General features: G+C 37.7%; 1 protein-coding gene across 2 annotated transcripts in view; it reads right to left on the reverse strand.

Moving 5' to 3' along the window:
* Positions 1–24,118, reverse strand: part of LOC117413995 (plexin-A1-like) — a 205,551-nt gene that overhangs the window by 16,798 nt on the left and 164,635 nt on the right. For both annotated transcript variants that reach the window (XM_058999470.1, XM_058999471.1), the window contains exons 13-24: positions 19,421–19,572; positions 18,435–18,555; positions 16,944–17,080; positions 15,743–15,910; positions 13,941–14,034; positions 12,989–13,228; positions 12,321–12,464; positions 10,039–10,273; positions 7,608–7,750; positions 6,561–6,817; positions 4,180–4,246; positions 319–465 (exon numbers count right to left, since the gene is read on the reverse strand). In XM_058999470.1, the coding sequence (XP_058855453.1) occupies positions 319–465; positions 4,180–4,246; positions 6,561–6,817; positions 7,608–7,750; positions 10,039–10,273; positions 12,321–12,464; positions 12,989–13,228; positions 13,941–14,034; positions 15,743–15,910; positions 16,944–17,080; positions 18,435–18,555; positions 19,421–19,572 (1,905 nt within the window). The remainder of the gene's footprint in view (positions 1–318; positions 466–4,179; positions 4,247–6,560; positions 6,818–7,607; positions 7,751–10,038; positions 10,274–12,320; positions 12,465–12,988; positions 13,229–13,940; positions 14,035–15,742; positions 15,911–16,943; positions 17,081–18,434; positions 18,556–19,420; positions 19,573–24,118) is intronic.

Genomic DNA, 24,118 nt, shown 5'->3' on the forward strand with positions numbered 1-24,118 from the left:
CTCAAACACACGGAAAGGGAAAACATCTGTGAAGACTTCAGTGCGCTTATAATGTATGATTGATGAACTGCCAATGACAAGGGAAAGGATTTTTGATGACAAATGGTTGTCAGCTTTCAAGTCCTTAAATTCGCCTTGGTGCTTGGCATACATTTTGTTTAACTGTTCTTTCACAAAAAAAAAAAAGGAAGCAGGACTTTGAGATCATGCTAAGCGCTATAATCAGTTTATTTTTTCAAGGTGCCTTGAGAAATCTTTACTATCAGGTTTGTCTGTATGAAAATAAGACACCATTTGTGTCAACGTTGTTCTACTGACCAGGGTCTTGTAGTCGATTTGCTGGCGGATCAGCTTGTCCTCACTCAGGGAATATCGGGCTTCGCCTGTGATGGAATCTATTGGTCCCTTCTCCATCTGCTGCTTGATGGCACAATACAGCATGAACAGAGGCTCTCCGGCACACTCCTGAGAGAAAACAGACAGAGACACACCTCCAGTTATCAGGACTAATTAGTCTTCGGATCACATGCGCCACCACCAGGAATTCAGTTCCTAATGACCTCCTTCTCTTCCCTCATATAGGGTGAAACATGTCAGTCTTTAAACAGCATTAGTAATCCATATAGCAACACTCAATGAAAACAATATTTGATAAGGATGTCTTGTACACAGTTTTGAAATTAAATCAGACTCTTCCTATCTAAAACCAATAGTATGTCAACCTTCCAAAAGACCTCAAAACACAAACCTGTCTACTTTTAGAAGTTGTGCCACAACACAGCTCATAGCCAACATCACAAACATTACAATATAATTGACATTCAAAAAGGGCAAACACTAAATTAGCAACAATGCATTACATCTTAAATATCCTGAGAATGCAACTCTGTGTCCAAGTTAAGCCTGACCATTTAGAAACCAGAAACAGATTACCATTAAAAGACAACTGAAGCAGAGGAATTGACAATTCATGTAAAAGTCAATATGGTGTTAATCATATAGAAAGACTTTGAAAGTAAGGCTAAACGGTGCCCACATACAGCACAATTGTAGTTTCATTTCGTTTGGATTGAAGATGGAGCTCTACAGTATTCTAAAAATTGTGTAAAACCTCTCAATTCTTTGCTCCCTTAAACCCAGTCATATTACACAAGTGATACACCTTAAACTTCACTTCTTGGTTGATGTCAGATTAAATTTTATCAAAGTCCCGGCCATATTGGCAACCATCCTTCCAGAGGGTAAGGTACAAATCATAAACATGCCACAGGCCCTTATATCACACAGACTGAGGAAAGAAGCGAAGTGTACAAAGCAATGCTGCTGCCCTTCTTTACTGTCAATGTATTCTTGGAAGATAGAAAAAGAAAGCCCTTTCTATACATGGAACTCCACTTTTGGCTCAACGTGCAGACTCTTCCTCTGTCACCATATGTTGTTAGCATCTCGTTAGCATCTGCAGTAATTAAAGAGACAGCTGCTAACGAGCAGGAACATGCATACATCATCCCAAGACCTTTCCGATAACACGCTTGTCTTTGAAATTATCTTTAATTTGAGATTTTGGCTTCATTAAGGCCATTTGCCAGATCTGGGATAAAGTAGGTTGTTATAACAGCCACATGTTGCTTAGCGAATGAGGATAATGACCACAGGGGTGAAAATCTTCACAGTTACCTGCCATAATTTGTTACAGAGATAGGAAGGAGGGAGAAGGAGAAAATGTGCTTTATGAACAGCCCTTGTACTGTAGGTCTAAAGTTTCACAAAAAAGTTAACGATTATTAGTAATTGTTATGATTATTAACAACACTTTCTTAATTATTTTTCTGTTGAAATATGTTCTGTAGGGCCACTGAACATTTAAAAAGAATGGGAAAGACATATGTGAATATTTTTGATAAAACTGAGTCTACAGCTTGTGATATTATATAGTGCAGAAAATCTTAACAAAACAAATGCTCTTCATTTATACCAGCAAAAAGCTGAACACATTTCAGTCCTCTTGGAGCCTGTACAACAAACTACTTTTGTCTATCTCAGAGTGCAATCTTAACATCGGGACTGCATACTCTTTTGCTGCATGTTGGACAGATTATCCCATTAGTGTACGTCTTGTTCACGTCCTACTTTAAAAGATTGGCAGTGCTTGTTGCTATTCTTTCAAACAACCAAACAGGTACTTTAACAAGATAAGGATATGCTTAGCTATTAAATCAAAACGAAACAGAAATGTTTAAACCTAATGCCAGTACTATTGTTAAAATTATTTTCCACATTTAATCTGAATTAGATTCTTAGAACAGGTCAGCACTCACATTTCCGACCCTATAAAATTTTGACTTCAGTGACGGTTAAACGCATGTGGCGCACATCTGATTATTTAATCTGATTTGACGTGTATGTAGATGAGCATGTTGTAACCTGCCCCCTACCACCCAAACAACCCCCTGTCCTGCACACACACACACACACACATTTAGTATGGAAAGAAAAAATATGACTTGGGTTTGAGGAACTGTACAGGGAGACGTTGATTCTTTGATTGAAATTTGTTAGTGCACAAGTTGGGGGAAGAACACAGCAGTAAAAGACAAAAACATGTCCATTTTTTCAGGGAACACAAAAAAGATACAATATCAAAAATGCATAGCTGAAAGGGCTGTGTTTTAAAATAAGCAGGCTTCCATTTAGATGTACTGTAATTGGTTTTGTTGGTACAGTCCTATATTTTCAACAGAAATAGTATTTTAATTCAGAACTTGCCAAGAGACGACTGGGCACAAACTGTAATACAGTATATACTTTTAAATCTGGTACGTATTGTAGCAGTATGTAAAATTCCCCATTAACGACACAATAGCAAAATGAAATCGAAATGTTACCCATGCACAGAACAGCGTAAAACATAAAAGGCAATGCAATTTAGCAAAAGAACTAAAACAGAATCCATGGGCTTTGTATCAGAAAACTGGTGACGGAGTCGGAAATCGCGTGTGACGGGTAACTGCATTAATTTGTTACATATATATATATATATATATATATAATGGGGATTGATTTTACTATTAATACATGGATGGTAAAACACGACTGACGTATATCTGAGTGTCGTACATCCGAGTGCTGACTGTAGCACTATGGTTTATATCAAACGATAGTCTGAGTCAATTTAGCGGGAAACTTACCTCAACATCGTAGGTTTTAGCCTTCATACTGGCATTAACTGTGGCTTTCAAGACAACAAGCGTACCGTCATATAAGAATCATTAAAATTTCCCTCATTTGAGAGAGTTTTCTCCCTTTTCAATTAGTTGTTCTTCCCTTTAAAAAACGTGATTGCCGAAAACATTGAAAGTGCCATGTTGTTTGGAACCGTTTCTAAGGAAGTGAGCGTCAGTGACGAAAGCACTAAGGAGCTGTATTTAGTTGGGTTAGTTGGTGTGTGTGAGGCAAAGAAATCAAAGAAAAATAAAAAGCAGTTTACTGTATTACAGTAAATTGGAGGTGTGCCTTAGGCATACGGTAGGTAAAGTAAAAAGAAATCATGGAAAGAAGTCTATTGACAAGATTTACTTCACCAGGCACCTAATATCTACATTTTTTACTTCTGCTATATTATAGTTTCCAGCACATCTCATTACCGTGTGATTAAAAACAAATAAGGGCTGCTGAAAAGGAATATGTCACAGAAATAAGATTACCAGTTTTGTCACAACCTGTATTATTGGGAATAAAACAAAGACTGCCATACAATACACAGTGATCACTGGGTCTAGGAGGTAGGGTACAGTATATAAAACACTTTAAAAAAAGTGTTAGCTTTAAAAATGGAAAGAGGACTTTACACTACATGACTAAAAAGGAATGCCATTTAGCAAAAGCGCTGATAGGAAATCCATGGGGATCTTGAATTGGAGGCTGCCTGTCTGTAAACTGTCAAGAAATTAAAGCTGTGGCAGCAAAAAGATATATATATTTTTTTTAAACCTTGTGCACGGTAAATGCTTTGCCAGGTGTAATGTAAAAATAAATAAATAAAAATGACACACAAAAATAGATTCTGCAGCATATTTTATTTTCTTTCAGCTAAGAACCCTAACATTTAATATAAAATAAAGTAAATACATTTAATAAATAAATAAATAAATGAATAAATAAAACCTTTCATGAGTTTACCTTCAAAAACTTGTAGAGCAGGAATGTAAACCAATTTGTCAGCATCTTCTCTGCAACAGACTCGGTCCTGAATGGGAATAAAGCAAAAAAAGTTGAAAAGTTTAAAAGTCAAAGACTATTAATATCTTTCACACCTAGTCCTCTTCTCAGTGAACTGTGATATATTCCTTCCCAGGAACAAAAATAAATAAATAAAACATTACAAATTAGGATCCTGTCATTGCAGACTTTCTCAGGAGCACCTGAGGCACTCTCATTTGGGGGGAAACAAGCTGTTGTTCTGCTTAAAGTTTAAAGCTGTGATGTGAAATTAAATTTAGAAATCAGTGCTGCTTGAAAGAATCTACAGCAGGTAAGACACAATCGCAGAAATCCCAGTGCTGGTGTGTCACAGCATTCCGGAAGAGCTGTCAAAGACAACCAGAGGAGAACATCTGCTGCTGTATATTTTGATTAACCCTTCTGTAGATTTGAAGTTGGTAATCTGAACAACTGACAGTTTGACCACAAAGCAATGCTTTTCAACCTCTCATCTTGCATCATTATTTGTTCTTCCAGGAATCCATAACCTCATGAGAGAACTGAACCCAAGGTGTCTATTTTGTATCTTTGCATCCCCTATTGGATTAATGTTGCCTTTATTACAGGTGGATAACATTGGTGTGTGTATGATGTATTGGGCATATGTTTGTTATTGCAGCAGTTCAAAAACTGACAAAGCAATCTTCCCCGAGCTGGTGAATTAAATTTACAGAACATTTCCTGTTTTTGAGGTTACTGTATTTTACCACCTACCACCTTCAGCTCAATTGCAGATTTCTAATCATTATACAATAAACAGGGGGTGATTGTAAGTTTCAAAATTCCGGATTCAGTGGATGGGGGTCCTAAATCAGGATACCATGGTGGGCCACGAGATAAGAATGTTTGGGAACCCGTCTTACTGTGTTCAGTGGATCCGGGGAACAAGAAAAAGGAAACACTCACAGAAGAGGGTGATATGTTAAGGCACTAAAGGATGGGGAACATGATTCAGGGGCTACCACCAAGGAGTGTTCAGCTGTAACAACTCCTATGATTGGTATAGCTTTAACTGCTTCACATTAGCACTGTTGCTTGATCAGTCTTTTATGGCATGGTTAAAAAAAAAATCACATTGGAGCTTTTCCTCATCAATTACTACTCCCCAAAGAATGCCTGCCTTTAAACAAAATAAAAACAGAACCAGAAAAAAAAACACCAATCTTCATTAAAATTCCCTAATTAACATAATTAGGTAACTTCTCTCATTAAGCATACGCTGTGCTACCTAAAACCTGGTGCATAATAATGACCTCCGTAAGGTCCCCAAGAAAAGTAATTAATCTGTTGTTATTTTTTAAGGAAAATGAACAAGGGTGCACACTTAGTATAGGTAAACTAACTATGTAATGCTTCACTACATGGTTTGTTCAAGAAGGTAAAGATTTGAACTTGGCCGCCCCAAATAAAAAAAGCTAAAATTTGTAAAAAGTCCAAAGTTTAAAGATACATTATTGCCTCAAAATGGCAGACTGGCCACTTTCTTTCTACACTACCGGTCAGGAAATCGCAGTACACCACTTGCTACTTTAAATCATTGTAACACTATAGTAAGTGTGGCTAATGGAAGTAACTGAAGGTTTGCTTAGTCACTTTGAGTCAAAAAAGCCCATCAGCCTGTAAGGAATTGGCACCTCAGCCTATTGAATGGAATGGAACGGCAAGGGCTGGACACATCTGTTAAGGGGATGCTAGAAAACAGCAACTGGAGTTCTCAGTTTGAAAAGACACTGGAGGTGATGCCAATGCAAGACTATTGCATCCTTAAGGACATGGGCTCACACTGATGAAATTAAAACAGAACCATGTACTAATCACTTGTTGGAAATCACAAAAAAGTAGGCTTTCCATAAAAGCAGACCTATATTTAGGAATAGTAAAATTATTTCAAATACTAAAAGCCATATTTAAATTAAAATCGCCAGTGAATGCATTAACATTCTCTCAAGTCTCCTCCTCCTCCCTCTTACATAAAAAAACCCTTGACTTAATGGCAAGGATAGCTTGCATGCAGCAAGGGAGTTTTGAATAGGGTGCATTTAAAAAACTGTGCTACTTTATAACCCTCATTATTACACTGGTGGCATGCAATCAAATATTTCAGGAGGTCTGTACATGCGTTTTCAATTAAGAGAATATATTACTACATGTCATACAAAAGGACATTGCAGGTATATTTACACCCCAAGTTCAAGGCATATCCTACCATGCCTGGATGACTGAATAAATAGCTCAGCAAAACAAGTAGTAAAGAGGTCATAAAAGCTGCTGTGAGCGTGATGGCATCTCTGTAGGTTTACCTTCGGAGAAGCAGCTTGGGGTGGTTCTTGCTCTCCAGGTTCTTCTCAATGAGGTCTGAGAGGAGCTGTTTGAGGACTCCGGTGGCGTACTCCATCTCGCCCTGCAGTGCTGTCATGATGAGCGATGCCACGTTGCCACGGTCCCGCATCGAGAAGCTGCGCTGGGCCTCCAGGGTCCTGATGAAGGTCAGGAGGAAGTGCTTCTTGTTCAACAGCTGCCCGAACAGTGTCAGTGCTTTCTCAACGTTGGCCTGGACCTAAACACAGAGAGAAACGAACAAAGACCTTCAGCTCTCTGAGGGAGCACAGAAAATAAAGTACAAAATCAATAACCTGTTCAGAGTAACACTCTGTTTAAAACAGACTTCTGCACAAGGGATTCATAATTCACAGGGGTCAAGTGTGCCTCTCCTAAACAATTCAGGCAAGTGTGAAAATACAAATACCAACCCAACAGCCTAATTCCCTAGGCGGGCTAAATTGAACATTAACAGCATGAGAAAGCCGAATCCAAAGGGGGTGCAGAGAGCACTGTAGCATCCTGTGCGCAATACTGAAAACATTCCTCTGCATGCCCTGCTGGTTCCTAATGCTGGCACCTGTCAGTTTTAATTGAGGGGAAGTTGTACTCTTGATCAATTTAAAATTTCCCAAGTTTGGTCTGAAAATGGAATTCAGACCAAAATATATTAGCCAGCCTTATCCTTGTCAAAAATTGCATGCTGGAAAAATGTCAAATTCACTGCATGGTTAACAGTATTCCCTGTTTTGCCTTAATGCAAGGGAGGCACCTGTTAAACATATTTCAGAGATATTTTCAAAGATTAGCCCCCACACCGCCACCTTTAATTCATAAATGTTATCGTTACTATGCAGGTTCTACTAAGAACTATTAAAAGAATTAAAACAAAAGAAATGTACTGGTTTGAACAGGCTCATGTTCTTTTATTACTTGTAGAAACACATGAAAGGGTCGGTAGGAGAAGTGCAGGGTGGATTTTGGTGAATGTACACCAGTGCTGTAAAGCTTTGTGATAGAGTTCGTACCTCCATCTCTTTAAGAACTGGATGATCTTCAATCCCTGGGAACAGCACTCTCATGGCATAGGTCCGGTAATCCAGGAAGGGAATGCCAGAGCCGTCCAGGTCATTCGTCAGCTCGTGGATATCCGTCTGAAGCTCGGCAAAAGCTGCAAAGACAGGAAGAAAGACTCCACTTATTTGCTCTGGAACATATGACAGCAATTTGTATGGATGAATTTACCGTATGCAAAAAAATATGGTGAAGATAAACGTTGATTTACAAAGAGTTCGCTGTACATAACCTTTTTTTTTTATCCTGGAAGCTCATTTTTTGTTAGCATGGAACTACAGAATGGGAAATTGGAAAAATTATACGAACACGTGTTGTACTGTACATATCTCAGACAACAGCAACTGAAACTGCAGTTAACTGAAAAAAATACTACAGCAGTGGGATCCAGGAACCAAAAAAATGGTTAAAGCATATAACAGGGCAGAGGCTGGGCACAAACCAGCAACCACGCACACCGCAAGAGAGCATGTTACCACAAACCACCGTGGTGACAATCCAGAACGCCAGTGTACCACACAACACTGCCCATTACACATACTTTAGCAGACGTTGATCTGAAAAGTATAGCACAGATACATATTCAAAATCAATAAATCCAGTGCATAGGCTTTTTATAGACATACTGGACAATTATATATAGCAGTCAAGTCAGAATAAACAATAATGATAAAAAAGATGTTCTGAATTACTGTGCCAGAACACGTTAAATGCACCAGTGCTGCAAACAAAGGTTTTTATAAACCCCTCCTGCAGCCAATGGAGATAAAACCAGGAACTGAAGATTATACCTACCCTTGGGCCATATCAATCCAAAGTCAGGTTTTTTTTTGTATCACAATAGGATAATAGCAGAACAGACAAACCAGTTGAACTAACATTACACAGATTTTTTTTCCCCCACCTCCTTTATAAAAGGTTTTTAAGAAAGGTTTAAAAAAGATTAATAAACAAAACTCAAATTTTCTTAAACATTCTTCTTTTCTCATACACTTTTTTTGTATTAAATCACTACGAGATAACAGATGCTTAGTGGCACCTGGTTCAAATTAAGCCCAGTGCTGTCAACATCAACGGGGAGATAGTAGAAAAAGGAGGGGGAAAGTCTAAATTGCAACTCTTTTTCCCCCTCTTGAGAAGTAGCAATACACTTACACAAACCCGCTGTCAGCTTGGTCATTCAAGATGCCTTTTTACAAGATGAGCATCATTGGATTATGAGGGGAAAATGGTTTTCAAAAGTAATGCTTTTCCTTGAATTGTAAAATAGACAGTAATTAAACCAGACTGAGCTCAACTATTTGTAGACATCAAAAACTGTTGCTTGAAAAATGTTCTAAATTGAATACAGAACAATAAACATGTGTTTATAATAATATTTCAAGTATAGTATACATATTAACCATGCACTTTACAGCATTGTTCTACTTCTTGAATATATATTGCTGTATTTCTAAAATGGTGATTACTCAGTTGTTGAAGTTTGAGATATGCTTTCAATATGTACTTTTGTTATTTTTCAATAAGAAAAGAAAAAATATATTTATAGATTCTGGTAACAAGCAAACTAAAGTTAGATTCCTGTGTTTCTATGGAATATAACCCATGGGAGCAAGATTCCCATGTGAAGGTAAAACATGGCTCTTGTTTTGTTAATCTGGTTCTTTTGTCGTTGCTTATTTAAATCAGATTTTTCACACCTGTCTACATGTCGTCTCCCCAGAAGGCAAGCATTAAGCCCCTTTCAGCAAAGAAAGCCCCCTACCTCAGCATGTGATCTAATAAGCCTGACCCTATATGTAGTCCTGGTTCAGAATTGCATTGGATGCTTAGTGGCAACTTGATGTTTTATTTTATGTCTCAGCTGTTCAAAACCATTAAAATGATAACATATGCATGTCTTACAGTATGTATTAAATATGTATTGTTAACTCCATCACTCCAATTTAATAAGATGTTTTATTTATTAAAAAAATATTATACCAGTTATTTGAGCTTATGCAATCAGTCATGCTTTCATATGAAGTTTAACAACGTGTTTCCATAATGATCTAATAGGTATTTTAATTGTAATCTATTATTATGCTTCCAAAAACAGGCAGAACAGTGGTGGCACAAGCTTGGCTTTGTCTTTTTCCCCTTCTGGTTTAAGAATTTAAAAAATGGGGATGGGTATTATAAACAGTAAGCCCTATCATTAGCCAACAGCAGACGACACACTACAACCCAACTAACAACCACCCCCCCTTTGTGTTTTTTTTTTTTTTTTTTGAGTGACAAAGAACAAAGCAACAAGAACTGGAATCTTTTTAAGTAAGGAATTAGAATTAATCCGAATCAATGATCTCCTCCTGTTCCGTTGCCATGGCTCTCGGTGGCTCTTACCTTCCTTGCACTCCAGAGCCACTCGGGACTCCAGGTTGTCCATCTGCAGTTGCAGGCGTTTCAGGGTACGGTCGGCGTCGCGGGACTTGCGCTTGTAGGCGATGAGGACGACGATGATGATGAGCAGCAGCAAGCCTCCGCCTCCACCGATCCCGATGATGGCCGGAAGAGTCAGTAGGCTGTCGGAGTAGATCTGCAGCGTTCCCGGAGAAAACTCGAAACCACCAGCTTTAATCTGAGTTAAAATCAGAGCAGGAACACTCATTGCATACACTCAGCATGTATTATTTGTATACAAGCAATACAATATTAAAAAAGGATGAGGTGTGAAAACCCATGTTCTTCCCTTTTATGAGCATCCTCATTGAGCCCCCTTTTCTTGTATTGTCAGGATATTTAAGTACTGTAGGTCTGTTTCTTTCTTGTATCTAATCTAAGTGGTAGGTCACATGGCCTGGTTGCAGCAAGAGCATAGGAATGAAACGGTTCTACAGCACAGGAAGTGATTTGGTACCAGGAAGTAGTAGCAGCAACTTGTATTTTTGTCATCTTGTCTTTGAAATGTCTACATATACTAAATTGAAGTATACAATACAATAACCAGAGTATCATTGACAGAAGAACGGGGACCAATGGAACATACTGTATTCCTGAAAAGGAAGGCATTGCCATGCCTCACTTCTAAACCCACCCCTTAAGTTCTTCAGCACACTTCTCATCCCAAACATCCAATATGAAATGAAGATGTGTGTTTTAGCAAGGAGGCTTGACACCACTTTCCTATCTGAATCTGCACTCCTGCAACATTTACTATCTTTCTCCATAAACAATCTACAGTTTTTTTGTCTTTACATTTACCAACTCTGACAAATGCCGCACTTCTGAGCTGAATCCAAACAGCTGTTATGGAAACTGAGTAAGCAAACCTCCCCATCGTTTCAAAACAAACAGCCCTCCGCACTGACTTGCAGCCAGAGAGAAAAGCTCTCCAGGATATTAAACCTAATATGACCACATGCAACACGTCTTTTTTTCAATGCTATGTAGGTCAGTTTTACAGAGACACAGCAAACATCTGTGCAGCTTCAGCAGTTAGTATTTGCTGTAAAAGATACCAGACTGCTTAGTAATGCAAAACATACCAGTATTTGAATTTAAAAACAAAGCTGAAATAATAAAACCTTTTTTTTTTTTTTTGCCAGTTTTAAACTGTAGCACATACCTGTTTACACAATGTACTGCAAATTCCTCAACCTTGGAAATTTAAATATGAAATATTTACTGTATGTTATCTTTAAAGCAAAAAAAAATAGGTTCATGAAATATTTATATACGGTTATAAATCACATACGAAAAATCAACCAATATCACTTAAGGGTTTGTGAGAATTCCAGTACGCAGATGTCCATCTATGCATAGAACATACACCTCAATTTGAAACTTAAAAAGTAGTTTCTGGCTACAATATCAGCTTTTGCGATTTATGATAAAAGTGAATATGTCATATCACACAGTTTGAGCAGACACAACAGAGCCCAGACTACCTATACACAGCATATTAACTTATAAAAGAAATCGGTCTTGAGCAAAACCACTCTGACAAATCAGAATGCACAATGGATATAACCTGACACAGCAGTTACACTACGTTGTATTAAGCTCTAGATTAGATTGGACCTGTTAAACTCTGCTTCTGCATTAACAGTAACTCCTAAAAATCCATCTGTCTGTGCCTTTCTTTCAATGGGTAGATAAAAGGAAAGTCTTTACTTTTAAGGAAGCAGACTCCCATTAGCCCAACAGGATTATTAAAACTGGCGAGCATCCACAATTCACTTCAAGTTAATTTTTTTTTTTTTTTAATATGCTCATTAAGGTACCTCATTCATAAAAAAAAAAAAAAGTAAAGATATATACGAGAATATTTCCTGCAACCTGGAGTTTAAACGTTGTCTTGTCCCATAACAATTAAAAGTTGATTTTACATAATTAAAAAAGTTGTTACATTGAAAATAACATCTCTGTAAGTAAGCGTTTCCTGGAAGTAGCTGCAGGAGCTGCATTTGACAGCATGTGTCATTAGAGCTGAACTACCTTTGCGGAAAGTGAGGCTGACTGAGACCAAGTTATGATTACACAGATTATTATTATTATTATTATTATTATTATTATTATTATTATTATTATTATTTTTACTTTGTGAGATACTTTGTGAGACTGCATCTTTATGAGAACGACCTACTGGATAAATCCAAGGCAGTTTCATGATTTAAAAAACTTACAGTGACTTTGTGCTGGCCGGTAAGGTTTGGCCATTCACAGAGCAGCTGTGTCTCTGATACAGTGGGAACACAGGGGGTTTCTCCAATAAAGACGGTGTAATTCAGGCGGGAGTTGCCGGGGGCAGCCGGGATCAAGTTCCGTCCCTTAAAGAACAAGAATACATATGTCCAAATTACTTACAACAATAGTACCTATTATGAACAAGTCAAAAGCACACATATCAATAAAAGTAAACATTCAAATCACATCATTGTTCGTGATAAACACCTCAAGCAGCAGAACATGGTTCAGGCATTGAAGCCAGGCCACTGGTTTATACCAATTACAAAACATTATAACATTTAACTCATCATTCTTTTCAGGGGTTAATCCCGCTTCTCAACTACTCACATCCAAAATTATCTTTAGCTATATATTATAAATGATTTAAAACACAGCAGAAAAGACAAAGAAAAAAAAAAACAACTTGGCTCAGCCATCTTGTATTCAAGAGGGAGTTAAGACAACAAATTACAATGTATTCATACAAAACTGTTGTTTTAGTCTGTAAATCACATGTTGTATTCCCAGTCAGACTGCCTCTATTGTTTGTGTGAGTAGAGTAGTAGGCTGGCTGTGATTGTGTGATTTATATATACGTAATGAAGCTGCTGTATCTTCTACCCACCTTGAGTATGAGGGGGGAGCTAGGTTTGAGCTCCAGGGTGCCAGAGGGGCTGAGTTGCTCAAAGACCGGGTTTGGAAAGAAGTTGAACCCGGTTCCATTGACGACCAGCACAGACTGCACATTGTCCATGATGAACCCAATCTCATCCGGCCGCTCTCCACTGTCCGGGATGATTTTTTCAGTTTCAGCGATGGAAGGAGCGTAACAAACCATGGTGGTGTCATTGTACACAGTGCAGTTCTATTAAAGACAAATAGTTCAATGACATTATTACAAAGACCTGACCAGCGCACTTTCAACTGATGTATTAAAATATAAATTATATATATTTTACCAACTGACCAACTGTTTACAGTGATAACAAGTGTGGTGAACTGGGTACCAACAGTAGCTATAGTTAAAATAAAATCTATCCATACTATAGGGTATGTCACAATGATATTATACATACTGTATCATAGTGTCTTAAATCTACACTCCACAAGAACCCCAACAAGGGCATGTTATTTATTTATATATATATATATATATATATATATATATATATATATATATATATATATATATATATATATATAGACATTAGATAGTTAGTTATAGTCTTATCCCATCATTCAAAGGATAATACAATGTAGTCATGTAATAAGGTTTTTACCTGACTTGGGTAAACAATTATATTCTCCTTCCTCTAGCCATCTCATATCCTTTCAATTATATAGAATTGCTCAAATAGAAAATATTCCATAAACAAAATGATACTGGCTGCCACAATCTATATGAAAATGTAGCTAAATGTTACTCAGAGCTTGACAAAAGACAGATTTCCCCATACTCGGCATATGGTCTGTTGACATTTAAAAGATAAAACTGCCAAAAAACAATTAAATGTCTTGACTAAGAAAGCACAGGCATACTGCACAGAGCATGGTTAGATAAAGCAGTCAGCACTTACATTGAAGGATTCGGCAGTGCCGTACTTAGCTCGAATCTTTGGTTCCTTAATGGTGGCCAAGTTGGTGCCTGTTATGGTCAAAGAAGTTCCACCACTATGGAAAACAAAAGAAATGGTAAACAGGTCAATGTTCACAGCTAGTATAAACCAGTGGGCAAAGACAGCTGGAGAATAAATGTGCTTTAAAATACTGTACAAAGCCTCTTCATTAGGAATAAACCTAGAATTGTATCCGAGTACCTTAAGAGTACATTCCCATGTTTTGCGAGACAATAAGATGAATCATGTTTCAGATAAAGCAGGCAGATTATAGTAGTTTGGGATGCCTGACAGCTCACCAATGCCCATCATTCAGATAAAATGTATTTATACTCCTTTCAACATTTCTGATCCCAACTCCCAGAAAAATTGGTATTGTAAGCATATTTTAGTTTTATTAACCAAAATAAAAACACAAATTTCAACAGCAACATCCAATGGGCATCCAGCACGGTACACCAACTTCCAAACATTTATCCGAAGTTGCGATCAAATCATTTTTTTTGTGTTGTAGAAGTAAATTTAGGTCAGAAAGAATTATCCTTAAATTTATCAAAATGGGGTTTTATTTAGCCAGATGGAGCAGTGTTCTGTGGATTGGGTTAAAAAGATGACCATCATCTGCTTTGAATAGCATCCCTGACTGGCCTACAAATGCCTACAAACTACTTCGATCTGATGGGAATGCACAGCTGCTCATCTGTAGAGCTTACTTGTGGGAGTTACTTTCACTTCCTATCAGTGTGTTGAGGAAGACTTTGGCTTCTTTTGACAGGGAATGCACTGGGACCAAGAAAACTGCCTCTATTGGTTTATCTGTATTGCCCAGATGCACTTTAATTTGTAGCTCTGAGTTCAGGTTGGGGTATTTTCAATAAAACTGGTTGACTAAATGTGTGACACTTAAAATACCTGCAGAAGTAATGCAGATACTGTCCACGAGGCCACTTTTCACTCAACGCCATCTTGAGGGCTAAAGCAATACTATTTCTCAATTGACCGCTGGACAGTGACAAGCAGGACCATTACATTATGCATTACTCATGCAGCATTATACTGTAGTATGTTTCACAAAGCAGCAAGTGGGAGGCAGTCTGTTATTGAACAACAATAGCATCTTCCACAGTGACTCAACCTTGAGCTTATAATGGCAACTAGATAGACAGTATCAGCTCCTTATCTAACACTAGAATCAGATGTGCGGTGATAGCCTATGCGGCAGGTTGTAATTTACTCCAGATCAATGCCAGTTGTGTGTACTTTAGCCTACCTGAACATAACTTCAGTCAACACGCAATACTATTGGATATTTGACAATAACCCCCATCACCGTTCTTTTCTACTGCACATACATATTCTACTTTATTCAATTTGTATGATGTTTTATAATTATTCATTAGTTTTTTTTTTTGTTTTTTTTTATAAAAAAATTGTAAAACTGACAAACCAAGTCAAGTATGGGAGTAGACAGTAGTTCATAGTTTCTTCAAATTTGACTTTCTGATTGAGTTTTTGAAGTTATGGATGACAAGAAAAAAAACATCTGTTGTGACAAATACACTTTAAATGTTTGTCTTATTATATAATAAATAGCTTTAGATTGAGTGTTTAAAGTTACAAACAGATTGGTTAAAAAAAAGAAAAACTATGAGTATTTATATATTAATGTTTATTTATCCAACTCAAGTCGCATTGAGATTAAAATCACTCTTCGAAGGGGACCTGACCAACGTGGCAGTCCTGTTTGGTTTGGTTGAGGTTACCTGGCAATGCTCCACTCAGGCTCTATTCTCAAGATGGTCGGGTCATCTGTGTAATTGTATTTGACCTCTGGGTTTCTCAGCTCGGCCCAGTTGATATTCACCATAACTGGGGCCCCACCTGGGATCTGTCCAGCAGGGGTCACACACACAATCTCTTTGGCACTTCTCCTAAACAAAGAAAGAAAAAAGCATCCTTTTTAACGCTTGTGTACACAGATTTAGCTTGTCATAGCATCATAAGGTTCTGCTATAAAATATTTAAGATGTCAGTTAGTGCTGGCCAGGTCCTGAAGGTGTTCCCTCTACACTAGACTACTTTTAATGCTCTCAATAAGTTATCCTTTTGTACAGTACACACTCCTATTACATCAGTGCTACAATATTGCATTAAGAAAAAAAATAATGTAAATCTTCATGAATGCTCACAATTTACTCCCAATTTACAAAACTGGTTTGCTGAGATGCACTCATTGGTTTAACTCAAAGGGCAATGAAGTGAAGACACTGCCATATGACTTGGAATGGAGGCGGAATGCTGTCTGCAGCCATCGAGAACGGTTCTCATACAGAGCTTCCCTGGGGTCACTCTGCACTGTGTTACTGTGCTTCAGACTCACCATGTGTTCTTCTGACCTGGCACACACAAACCTTTATCTAAACCACAGTGGTGTCCAATAATTCATAGTAGTTTTGGCAAATTACAGCTGCTATTTCATATATCTTTCGGTTTGGTAATATCTTAATATGGGTGATACAGTACTAGTGTGACCCATGTTTGATAACAGCCTTCCAATGACTAGCAATGAAGGCTCAGTTCCCTAAAACAACCCAATACTGGCTAAATAAATTAATTATAAATGGTAACTTTGAAACGCTACTAAACGTTAAATTTAGAAAGTTTAAGTGTGATTTTTTTAAAATGGACATTATGGAAACAGAAATGGACATTATGGGAGCTTCAGTATCTATTCTTGGTTCAGTCAGTGAAAATGCTAAACACTTCAAACTTATTAGCAGTATGTTCTAAGTGCAGTCAAATGCAGGTATCCAAGCCTCATCTTCAAGGGAGAAAAAATACTGATATCTATTCTTTAATACTGCAGTAAAAAATCAGTTTTTATTATTTAAGTCAATGCAGATAAAAAAACAAACAACAGAGAACATAAGGAATTGGGAAAACACATTGATTAAACAAATATACCTCACAAATCTGCAGGGGTGAAGCCCAATGTTAGCTGTGACGGTGCTGCCTGCATTGAGATGGTTCCCCTCGATCGTAATCTGGGTCCCCCCAGACAAGGGACCTCTTGGTGGGTTAACACGGTAGAAATTGGGGGTCTGGGAGAGGTGAAAAAATAGAAGGAAAATGACTATTGGCAGGAAGAAAGAGAGCAAAAAAGGGCAAATATAATTGAAATCACAACACTCAAACCATACTGTTGGCAGTGTTCATTAAAAATGTATTTTTAAACAGCTTGTTCTAGTATGCTATTCAAGAGGCAAATATGCCAGCTAATTCCATAAAACCTTTGTAACATATTTAATAATGTGCATTAATGATTGATGCAAGCAATTACTTGGTGCTTGTTGGGTTTATTCCAGCAAAATGTAGCTGCTGGCACCAGGCCTGAATTGATCTGTTTTGTAGATATTTCATTCAGATAATTTCACTAAAAAGCTTGCTTGCATTTGTAGCATATTCTATGTTACTGGGTTGTAAGTCTATTACTGGTGTTCGCAGAAAGTGGTAAATACTGCACATGTACTGTACTTTAAAATACTACAGTGCAAAGATCTCTACTAAAAATGTTGAACTGATAACAGTGGCTAAGCCCAGCATTACAATTACTGTATGAATGGTAGTGCTTACGAAAGGTACCAATTAGTGATATAGCATTGTAATTCATTGCAAAAGGCCCTTACTACAATGGAGTCTTTACTATGTTCTCAGTAATAACATTGATGCAGACCAGATTCCCATAATCTCTTTGAATATGCAAGCTTAGACAAATCTCTCTACTGTAAAAGAGTGTTCTTATTCAATTAGTAGATTCCTGCTAATAGCTGGGTTTCAGTCTTTGATTATAAGGTCTCCCCAGTGAACTCAAGTTCATAGTGTTATGGAACACCACATAAAAGCTACCAAATTGATTGATGTCTAAGAAGGCTAATAAAGTGGAAGTCTGTCTGAGCACCCTGGGGATCAGGGCATCCTTGCTTTACCCATCTCCATCCAATTAAATCCTTGACTTTAAAGCAGGTGTGTAGCATCTTACACAGTAGATGTGGGTTCAATCTCAGACAGTATGGACTTCAACAGATAAAGTAGGAGCGAAGTCTAGAAGGCAAATGTTTCATAAAATTGTCTTTTATAACATTGAACAGGACGCTGTAGAGATTATGAGTCAGCTGGTATGGTGTTAGAATCACGACCTAAAGTAAGCAAACAAAGGCCAAATACAGATTAAAAACCAGTCTATAAAACTCAGTCGTCGCCTCGCTCAAACCGTATCACACCATTCTACCTGCAGTCCAATCCCAGCTGATCTAGTTCTGCTGCCGATGGAAATGAACAAGGTTTGAAAAAGCTTTAAAACTCTTTACTCTAGTTTTGTTTAGGATTTTTATAATTGCAGAGTGCTTTTGATTTACCTAAAACCAAGTACTAACATAGAGTCCATGTCACACTTACCACAAAGGTGAATGGTTTAGGAGAGACGGCCTTGTAGTCTGGGTTGCAGTCTCTCACACACACTTCCACGTGTACTTCCTGGGCTCTGTACCCAGTGGCATCTCCAACCTCACACACAATCCTGAGAAGAGATAAAGAAAAGAAAGAAAGTTACCATTTAATATCGAACAGACTCATGAAAGCATGGGCAGTGGAAGAAAGACCGCAACTCTTTAATGCAAATACATATTGTTTGTATGTATGCCATGCAGACCCATCATACCACCTTGCCATTACCGGAATATATTTAACACACTTTGCTTTTAAAAAAAGTATACACCTCCATATACACCTCCCTCCCAAACATCTTTCCTTTTATATTGCACCTTTATATAGAGGTCCCCTTATTTAACGGCTCCGCTAATTTGTCTGGCACCAACAAAAAAAGCAAACCCAGGGAAGCCAACTGCATAATAAATATTAAATATGATACTTAAACCAGGCTAAATGTGGGAAAAATGATCCTACAGTTATTTAGCCATTCAGCCAATCCCCCAAGAGATCAGGAAGTGTTGGACTTATTAATATTTAATGTTATTTTTTTCTTCTTCCCATGCTTCGGATGAAATCATTTTTGAACAAGATTAGTGTTGATTCAACGACTGAAATGTATTACAGCTTTTGAAATACATGTCATTTATTCATTTGTTTAAAATACATTTTAGAATGAGAATACAAAAACTTGAGACATCTCATATTAACCTGTAAGGACTACGTTTTTCAGAGTTGTATTAAAGAATATTAATAAATAACCAAAAGCCAAAACCCTCCCCAATACCCTCCACCCAAAACAGAGTTCCTATAGCAGCAATGAGACAAGGAACATAAACTGAAATATAATGGACAGGACTTGTGACTGATTGGAAGATGTATCTAGGAGTTAAGCGATTCCTGTACTGATGAGAGTGTCAGAGTGACTTTGAAAGACAGAAAGAAACTTCACTTACTGTTCGGCACTGATGTACTCTGCTTCAATTGGGTTGCAGGGAACCTTCCCCACTCTCACACCCGATTGGATATCTCGGAACTTCAGGCCCAGATTCTCACCAATGATGGTGAGCTTGGTCCCGCCTTGCCTGGGCCCAGTTTCTGGAAACAGCTGTAACAATGAAGACAATACTAGCTGTAGAGGTGGGGGAAGTGCAAGCTGTTTTAATAATATATTGAATCCGTCTGTCTCTAAAATGCTCTAAACATACAAATGAAGTGTTTTCCCTGTGGGTTGTATCTGCTGAAAAAAGATTTGTTAAGAAAAAAAAAAAAAAAAAAAAAAACACACAACACACACATTTCAACCAAATCTCTCTTTTCAGTATTACTGCTTTGGTGTGGTTGGCCTGCAACATAACAGGATTGGGCATTCTTCAATTGCCCCAAGGTTAATACTGGGAGCTTTTTACTAATTATATTGTTGTAATTGCAAATTGTATTCATAGGGGTAGTGGGAAAAGAGACTTCTAAATGAAAAATAGTGATACTGCAAATGAATTTGCCTGTGAGGCTGCAACACCGAATTGATAACGAGGAAAGACAAATAGTAGTCATAAAAAAAAAGGATAAAAGCAGTCCAGGTTTATTTATTTATTTATTTTATTTTATTACATAAATATCATACAGTAATTAAACTAATTTACATGGAAATACATGTGTGTGACATTTAGCGATCAGCAGCGTGCTCCCAATGAAAACAGAGGGCCAACACTGCTGGCTCATTATTTACCTCTGCTGTCTTTTGATATGATCTAAATCCAATCACCTTTCCTTTAATAAAGAGAAATTACTTCATAGAAAGTAAAGCCTTCTGAGCCATCCGCAAACCCCCCCTTCCTTAATTTAAACGTATTATCCCTTTCCTCGTATTGCCTCTTTTCATTCCGCGACAGCGCGGCAGAGGGATAACATGATTTATTTACTGGAATTATTTCTAATAAAGAGGACAGGTGCGGCTTGACAAATTGAATATTGTGACTGATGTGCGGCATGGAGCAGGACTCGTAATACCAATAATGATGCAATTATAGGTAATTTCACAGCACAGCCATTTGTTTCCCTTTGTGTCCACATATAATATCCAGCTGTAAGCTCGGCAAGGCTTTGAAAGATCAGCTGATGTCGTTGCATTACCCCCTTTTAAATATTACTATCTGTCCAATTACTACAGTGGGCTCCTATTAATAGCACCGGATGTTTGCTTAACATGCGTTTGTTTATGCATCTAACAGAACAATGCAGTTAACAGGAGCAAAGTTTAATGACAAAATATAATTGTAAATACTGCTTTAAAGATGGTTATACGCTCATGTTGAAATGGCATCCATATATAATATGTGGACACACTTGGTGTGCAAGGATGATTGTTGAAACAGGACTCTCTTATAAACAAGCTGTTGCAACTCAAGAGTCTATCCTGGCTAAAACACTATTACATAAATTCAAATGAAAAAATCCTAACATTGTTGAAACCTGCTTTCCACTTTGAGTCAAAGTGGAGCAGGATGTCATGATAAATCATGTAAACAAACTGGACTCTGAACAAGGTCTGCTTTCTAATAAAACACCAGTGAAATTATATGTACTGTGTAAAATCACACGTTTGTGGGGCACGTCAATTACAAAAAAAAAAAAACACTTCAATGAAGTTTTGCTGTTATATTTTTGAACATTAATCTAAATGGAACTATGCATCTTTAAATCTAGTTTGTGGACTACATCTCTCACACACACAAGTAAATAACTTGGTTGTGACATACCAAATGTGCAACCATAAGAACATAAATCTCAGAGAGCTACCTCAGAACTCATTTATGACAGCTATAAAGGATAAACTCCTGTCCTTGGGGCTTCCATTAAATTATAATTAAGTACATTTCACCCCTTTTTTTCTGCTTGGCGTATCAATACATTTCAATGATGTATTTAATTAAAACAATTAATCCACATGAGAAGGTGATAAGCCTTGCACTAATTTGAAAATGAAAGGCCCCTGTATATACCTTAGACAGGGCTTTTCGTTGTTAACATGTCAGTTTAAAGCTGCAGTGTCACATAGCCATGTTCATTTTCACAGCCAACCCAATCCCTTGGTATTCATTAACTGCATTCACAGTTCAGTGTACTGTGCACTCTACTTCATCATCTTCAATACCTTCTTGCAAGTCCACTCCCATGCTCCTTTCCCTTTGAAACCAGTCTAAGAGCACCTAAGAGGTTCTACTACTGCAGTGGTTCCCAACTCCAGTCCTGTTCCAGTCCAGGACTTTCTTCCAATCGCCTCCTAAATTAGTTAATTGACCCTTAGCCAGTTAAATTACCTCATTCAGGGCCTGGTTGGAATAAACATCTGGACTGGAATACATCTTGGCAGGCCAGAGGAACCACTATACTACTACCTGCAGCAAGGCGGTTATAAATAATATAAAAGGTATTTTATCGATCTGGAGTGGAATTTTTCTGTTATTTCTCAGAAAACAGCTGATATTTTAAGGGGATGTTAAAGTAACCACCAAATATGTATAAAACTATATTGCACACCATTAATACCGGTTTATTTTATGTATTGAATCTAAAAGTATATTATCTTAGATAAGGGGATACTAGTACCTGTCTGGTTACCCACTGTCAAATATCTATTACAATTAAAACTCTCTCTGCATGCAACCAAGTCTCGACTTTTTCCATGAAGAAAACTGGAGGTGTGCTTTGACAGCCTTTCCCTCTCCCTTTTGCTTTCAGCTCTGAATTGTGAAAAGCCTAGTGTTTGTTTTTCTAATCCCTTCCAGTCTCTCCAAATGTCCCGGAGGTTGGACTGTCAACTAGATTTGCGCCCAACAATCACACAAACGCGAGCCGCTCAAATCTATTAACTGATTCCCACAGTCGGAGCAAGGAGGCAGCGGTGTGAGGGTGGCTATCACACGAGACAAGTCATGCCACTTACATGTGCGCTCGGCCTCTCTCAAAACAGGCTTTTCAGGGGAGTCAACAATCAGAGTGTATTAGCCAATAAGATGAAATTAAGAAAATGAAGCCTGCCCTAAGCAAAAATTCCCCATCATGTATTTTTCCCAGCTCTTGCCACAATCTGTAGATTATATGCAAACCTATAAAATACAGGTCCAGTGAGTGACCTGTTTGTCAGCTTTTCATAGTCAGACTTTAGGTACTCCATTATGCCTTGTGGTTTTTAGCAATAGGTTAATGTACAGTAGTAACATTGCTCTTTATCAGGTAATATCAGAGAAAGTAAATAAATTAAGTACAGCAGTTAAGCAAAAGGATGGTAAATACATAACTCATTTTGAGGGCTGCATTATGTCCCACGTTCCAAGGAGGGTTGAGATTTATAATACTCTCAGCCTTCAGTGAAAGAGTATAGCATGACTTTCTATCTCTGAACGATACTGTTGTGGCAACATTTTAATTACATTACTCTATCCAGAAATTCCTTTGCCAACTGGGTCACAATGAAAAGATGAGTGCATTTGGTCAATATTTAATAAGGCGAGTTTATATTTGGCTGGTGGATTCCAAGTTCATAGAATCTGACACCAATGTTTATTTTAAAAGGGGGGAAAAAAGGGCCTGTGCAGCTTTAATTTGGTGTCCGTCGGTAAGCTTCTATCTAAACAAGACTAGTGGGATTGGTGGATGGCAGGAAGATCCATGGAATCATACACAGAACAGTGCCAATGAAAAAAACCTGGCCCTTAATTGGTTTCACAGAGGTGATTTCAAATATAACACACCATCCCTGTGGACATAGATCTGTATAAACAACTGGAACTTTTAATGATTATAGAGTTTTTTTCATTTTAGTTCGGATTAATACGTGACAGAGTGCATGAAATGGATTGCTTTACTACATCGCAAAAAAAAAAAAATACTACTTGGCTTGTTTGGAAGGAATCCATTAAAATGAGTCAATAATGACTCATTTTCCAGTGTCAACACTACTGGAACTGTTCTGAGAAACACTGTTTTAACAAAGTCATTAAGTTATGTTTTGTGCTGACATGATAAACATACCTACATATCCTTGAACAATCCTTACATATTAATTGTGTATTAATTCCTAAAGCAATGTTCTGCACATTAAAGAGCAGCTTCTAATAACATAACTGCCTGCCCCCTGCCCCCTGCCCTGCCCCTCCCCTCCCCTCCCCTCCCCTCCCCTCAATAGCACACCAATAGGGCCGCTGTGTGGAGTAGTAGTTAGGGCTCTGGACTCTTGACCGGAGGATCGTGGGTTCAATCCCCGGTGGGGGACACTGCTGCTGTACCCTTGAGCAAGGTACTTTACCTAGATTGCTCCAGTAAAAACCCAACTGTATAAATGGGTAATTGTATGTAAAATAATGTGATATCTGTATAATGTTAAATAATGTATAATATGATATCTTGTAACGATTGTAAGTCGCCCTGAATAAGGGCGTCTGCTAAGAAATAAATTATAATAATAATATGTTTCCAGTATTTATCATTGCATACTGTAGGAGTCAGACCCCTATCAAGTTTAATCTTTAACTGCGCCACAAAAAAAATCATACTGGGGACTATGCCTGGAAAGGATAAAAGCCACCAATAAGTGTCTTGGTTTGACTACAATATTAATATATAACAATACATGCAAGAGCATACAAGTGATT

Source organism: Acipenser ruthenus, chromosome 25 (assembly GCF_902713425.1).
Source record: "Acipenser ruthenus chromosome 25, fAciRut3.2 maternal haplotype, whole genome shotgun sequence".
In the NCBI taxonomy this organism is placed as follows: Eukaryota; Metazoa; Chordata; class Actinopteri; order Acipenseriformes; family Acipenseridae; genus Acipenser; species Acipenser ruthenus.